Source organism: Stegodyphus dumicola, chromosome 5, assembly GCF_044657685.1.
Source record: "Stegodyphus dumicola isolate Sdum_Otavi_A_Nest chromosome 5, ASM4465768v1".
NCBI lineage: Eukaryota > Metazoa > Arthropoda > Arachnida > Araneae > Eresidae > Stegodyphus > Stegodyphus dumicola.
In genome coordinates, this window is record NC_140772.1 from 105831852 (window position 1) to 105837851 (window position 6000).

The 6000-nt window shown below is 30.9% G+C and overlaps 1 protein-coding gene across 1 annotated transcript; it reads left to right on the forward strand.

Annotated features, from left to right (window-relative positions):
* Nucleotides 1–640: 640 nt before the first annotated feature.
* LOC118188579 (protein lethal(2)essential for life-like) lies at nt 641–1475 on the forward strand. Its single transcript, XM_035359055.2, has one exon. The coding sequence runs from the start codon at nt 773–775 to the stop codon at nt 1283–1285; it is 513 nt and encodes a 170-aa protein (XP_035214946.1). The 5' UTR covers nt 641–772; the 3' UTR covers nt 1286–1475.
* The last annotated feature ends 4525 nt before the right edge of the window (nt 1476–6000 follow it).

Sequence of the window (6000 nt, forward strand, 5' to 3'; positions counted from 1 at the left end):
ATTAGTTTATGAAAATTTTATTAACATAAAAAAATTCTAGACTTCAAATGAAGGACCATTTTTTAGTTATATTATATACCTCTTGATAACGAAGTTACATCAGATTTAATGAAGTTCCTCATTTTTATTTATTATTTTTTGGTTCTGGTATATATTTGCAGGTTTTTATAATTTTTAGGTTTAAATTTCACATTTTTAAAATTCTTCTTTTGTATGATGTTTTGGAATTTATTGGTGTTGAATTTCAGTTTTTGGGGATCTTTGTATAAAGTAGGTTCTAAATTTCTTACTTTTGTATGTACTGATGAATTTTCAGCAGCATATTGCGCGAAAATACTTTGAATAATTATGTTTTTAAATAAAACTTTTGTTACACTATAAATGTATATACTTATCTATGTTCTATAAACGTGTTTAAGTGATTAAAAATGGAAATTTCATAATTTTACTTTTATTCAGTAAAACTTGTGCACAAATTGCACATAAACATTTATTAAATCCGATTATGAAAATTCGCCTTTGCGGCGTTGGCGATTTTATTACGTTTCCGCTCGTGACAGAAAGAGCGCTTTGAAGCCAAATGTAGCAACTGCAACTTGTTTCCATGGTGATACTCTCGTACCAGAAAATACTAGAATTTTCTAAGCCGGCATTCAATTGTATATAAGCGGCGAGTTTGGGCGCTCAATACAGATTGAGAATAAAGCGATAGCTTACGTGATTTTGCTGTTTTGTAGGCGGTTGCTGTTTATAAAGAATTGCATTATACAAGATGGCGTTCCCACTTCTTCCGTTACTTTCCCGAAATTGGTGGGACACCTGGGATTATCCTCAGCGTATCTTTGACCAGCATTTTGGATCGGGTCTCGTAGAATCTGATCTACTACCACCTACTGTGTACCGTGGTTATCTGATTCGGCCGCGAACTCGAGGCAACATCGATGCGTCTGGACAATCTGTGGTGAAGAATGAATCTGACAAGTTTCAAGTGATGCTGAATGTGAGCCAGTTCAAACCTGACGAGATAACGGTGAAGACTGTTGACAATTACATAGTCATCCACGGTAAACACGAAGAAAAATCTGACGAACATGGTTTCGTTTCCCGTGAATTCACTCGACGCTACATGCTACCAGAAGGTACAGAGCCAGAAAGTGTGAAATCGTCTTTAAGTCAAAATGGAGTACTGACCATCGAAGCACCGAAGAAGGCTATAGAACCACCGCCTAGTAATGAACGTGTAGTGCCTATTTCTATGGAAAAACCGGCAGTAGACCAGAAGTGAACTCTAGTGAACTTTGTTAATTGTAGGACATTCCTACTTCTGCAGTGACTTTTCTCTCATCTGTGTAAATTCAGCGACTTAACATGTTGTTAATAATGTGAACTGTATCATTCACGAATTCATCTGTTTTTGAAATTGAATGTGGTCTGAGAACGTGAAAATTTACTAATAAATTTTTTTTTCAGTTAAATTGGTGTGTTCTGTGTGTAAATGTGTTTCTCTACCATGTTTCTGTCAAGGTAAGTGAAAGAATGCAGTTATTTTGATTTGGATAAAATTTTAGACTGTCAAGTTAGCGAGTGAAGTGTTTAATAGAATGATTAGAGATATAAGAAAAGAAAATGATAGTGGATGGAGTAATGTGTAGTTTTATCGACATGTAATGTTAATGTAAAAGGGTGATTTTAAGATTTTATTTGCAAAATGATTAAACGTAGTTAAATGCAAATACATGTTGTTAATATCCATCTTGTAACTTATTTTTGTTAACTTGAAGTAATATTTAATAGCAGAGATGAATTTTGATATAGAAAATTTGAAGTAATAAGAATCAATAAGGGTCATGGAAATTTGTTTGCTTTTAAATCTTATTGTTTTGTGAGTTAAAAGTGAGGGAAAATTTGAGAATATATTTTTAATGAAAGTACTTGTGTAGGGTAATTAATGTACTAATTTTGAACTTTAACTTACATGAATGCCAAGGTGATGCACACAAGTAGGGAAAGAATTTTGAGATAAGAAATAATAAGTTTTCAGTTAATTAGTATTCTTAATATTATTATTGTGTAAAATTAAGTTTTCCTTATGTGTTGTTACTTATAATGAAGTGTAGTTTTTAGAATTTTTAGAAAAGTCTGCTAAGAAGCTTAAGGTGGGAGAAATTTATAAAAACTGTCTTAACTACTGTGTGAGGAGTCGTGTTAACTGTGAGGAAAATGAACTAGTATCTGTTTTACTAGTTTTCTCTCTGAGTAATTATCTTATTTAATTAAGACTTTAAAAAGAAAAAACTGTACTGTTCTGTTATCAGGGTCAGATCCAAAAATGTACTTGTTTGTGCATGCATGTACATATGTAAGCATGAATGGGTGTGTGTATACATATACATGCATATACATTAATACATTTCTGAATCTGGTCTCAGTAACAGAACAATAACAAAAAAGCTTAGTTGTCAAACACTAATTGGTTAAATTCCATACTTATTTTTCACAGTATGTATTTAGAAATGATTTAAATATGTAATTGTGTTCAGAACATAAGCTATCATAAGAAAAATAATGAAATAGAAAACTAGTTAATTTTGTTTAATCTAGCAAGTTTTTCAACAATTTCTGAAACTTGATGCTTTGCTATAGTAAAGTGAAATGAAATTATTTATTTACATATTAGCATATTAATAGGAAAATATAAATATTGTAAGTAGGCCAACAGCAAAAAGATTTTCTTTAATTTTCCTTATACATAAGCCAACCTTTTTAGAAAGTGTTCTATAAATGTAATTAACTGTTGTATTTGCTATTGTGAGTTGCATCTAATACTAACCTTATAAGGAGTATGTGGCTATGAGAGGAGTGGCTGAGATCATTTGGTGGTGTTGATATTGGATGTTCATTCTATCTATAAAGTTGGTATTCCTACCTTAAAACAAAATATTGTGAATGGTAAAACATCTGAGGCTTTATGAGAAAATGCATCCAAGACTATATTATTGATATAATGCAACATTTGTTACGTATTGGAGAAATTTTATATTACGATTAGTTTTAATAACGGGGCCAGGAAATGTTTTTGCATAATTGCCATGTTTCAAATGTTTTCCCATACACGAAAAATGTAAGTTTAGAGTAAAGATTAGAAATGCTTCTGTATTCATTGATTATATATGTTACTGTTTTGATGAGGTATTTGAATTATTTACATAGCTCTCCTGTATTAAATAGAATAAAATTTTATCGTAAAATATTTTAAATCTTTTTGTTCAAAATTCTAAATTATGATTTTCAGGTTTTTATAGAAAATATACTACTGTAAATTTCTATTTTATCCTTAATTTTTTTAGCCTCCTTGGTTACAAAAATAATTTGGTTTGTTAGTGTTGCCCACATTTTTACAATTATTAAAATAACCTATTGGTGAAATGTTAGCGTATATTTCTTATTTTAGGTAATTTTCTTAGAATAAAATGCCTTTTAAGTTCTTTTATGGATACTAAACATATTTTTTAATAGTAGTAATAATCTTGAGTTCAATATGAAAACTTACAACTGAATTATTTTTAACATTGCTGTATTATGTAGATAGTTCTCATTATATCAAACTTTCATGCCCTGCAAGAAAAGAATGTTGCAATGTTTAGCATGTAGTCATGTAAAAGCTGATTTAAATGACTCACTGATATTTTGGGAAAAAGTGCAGAATCATCCACTGCTTGGTTTAATCCTAGTATCCAGTTCACACAGGATTTGGCGACTTTTATGATGAACAGTAAAAACGGGACATATATGATGAGTAGTAAAAGGGTATTCAAAGGATATATTATAGTTATACATAGTATATACTATGTATATAGTGTAAAGTATACTATCATTATATATACATAGACGTTCTTTGGGTCATTTTTGTTGTTGGCGATAATTTCCAAAATCGCGCCAAGGCTGCACCGTATATTAGGATTTTACTCATTGCTTGGTGCGTTTTTAAGAATTGCACAAATTTGGTATCCGTGTACACATTGACCTATTTTCGTTTAAAAAAACATCAAAGAATAGCAGAAATTCGCTATTATGCACTCCCTTGACTTTGTCCATGTATGCATCAATGTATTTTCACTTAAAAAGTTAAAGGAAATCACCCAAAATCCAATTGTTACTCAAGTAAAAAGTGCCAAACACAACGCCAAATAAGTGGACGATTCTGCACTTCTCCCATATTTCGTTTTGTCTTTTAAACAGAACTATTGATAGAATTAACATTCTCAGCATACGTGTCTTAAAATTGAGAAAGGCAGATATCGCATGCCAGAATCTGAGATAGTTGAAGATTCAAAATTATTTAAATAAACAATGTAAATTTTTCTAAAAAATAAAAGATACCTAATATGTCTTTCTTAAGCTAATAATTAATGTTCACACTTTTTGAACCAGCTGTAGAAGCTTTCCATATGTAGTATAGCTTATGAAAAATAGGCAGAATTCTATTAGTTTGGTTAGTTTTTATGAATATTTAAGAGAATTTCGTTTAAAAACTGATTACGTCTTGAACTGAAATCAGTTTAGTACTTTTAAATTGAAATATTATGATTATAAATGTTCTTGGAAGAAAATGTAAGCTTTATAAGCAAAATGCAAACTTTCTACTTCATTTTTATAAATAGGTCATAAAACTTTTATAAAAGGTTTAAGTTGCCCTGGATTTTAAATAAAGTCTAATCTCTAACCTGATCACTTTTCACAACTTTAATTCGAAAAACTTTGAATCTGTTAAATAAATGCCTGTTCTAAACACAGGATTATTAGGAAAGAATCATCTAATTATAAAATTTAATTTTTTCCATAATTGCAAAGATAAATTTATAAATGATATATCAAAGAAAATTTTTTTTTAACAAGTGTTCAGTACGACTTCTATTTGCCTATATAATATAGATGCAATTTGCCATTTGTTGCCAGCCGAGCAGTAAAGAAAGACGCTGAACACTGGTAGTTCAGTGTGAGGTTTGAATCCCGTGAACGGGCTGGCTGCATGGGCGTTTTCGTGGTTTTCCCCATGTGTAACGTGTATACAAGCCAGTTACCCTTAGAAAGTCCTCCATGAAGGCATCCCTCCCTTTAGGCAGATAGCCCTCGTGTGCTTTGCCATAATTAAATAATCCAATCCAATCCATTTGTTGTCAAACACATAATGTTTTACTATTAACTGTTTGTAAAGCATCACAAATGCATTGTTTAAGTTTGGGCAAACTTACAGGCAAGGGTTGTATGAATACATGATCTTTGACATTAAAGAACGAAGTCACATGTGGTTAAATGAAGTGATCTAGGAAGGTAGCTGTTGTTTGACCAAATCATCTGCTGTATTGGACCTAATCCTGTAATATGGTAGTTCTCTGTTTAGAAATTTACGAACCTTCCGATACCAGTGGGGTGGTGCACGATATCTTGTTGAAAAATTTAATTTTGCGTATCTTCCTTCAAATTCAGGAAAACCTTTACTCAATATGTTAGAAATTTTGCAATACAGTACAAAGTCCGTAATATGGACTCATTGGGACTTCGGCGATTCCGGATTAGGGGTTTTTTGGATTATATATCATCAATTTAAATCTATTAAGACAGCATGCAAAAATAATACAATTAAAAATATGAAACCGTAATTTATGAAATATACAGCAATTATGATCTAAAGGGTATCAAAACTTACAAAAATAAAAGTGTAATATTTATTTGTTTACTTAAGTAAACATTTCTATCAATATAAGCTGTTTAAGTTGCTTCGTTTTTTGTGCTAATACTTTCTCTTTAATTCTATAAACGGACATAATTTCTTGTTCAATTACAAAGTTCCACTGTTCAAGTCCTGTAATTGCTGTGTCGAGAATACCAACTAACTTGTCAATCGAAATTTTTTCATTTTCAATAACTTTCTCTGTTACTTTCTTCACTATTGGAAGCGCGCATGGGTAAAATCTTTACTGGCTTTACGTGCATGTGTAA

What these genes read in the sequence shown, in the direction of transcription:
- LOC118188579 (XM_035359055.2), top strand. Translation starts at nt 773, where the DNA reads ATGGCGTTCCCACTTCTTCCGTTACTTTCCCGAAATTGGTGGGACACC.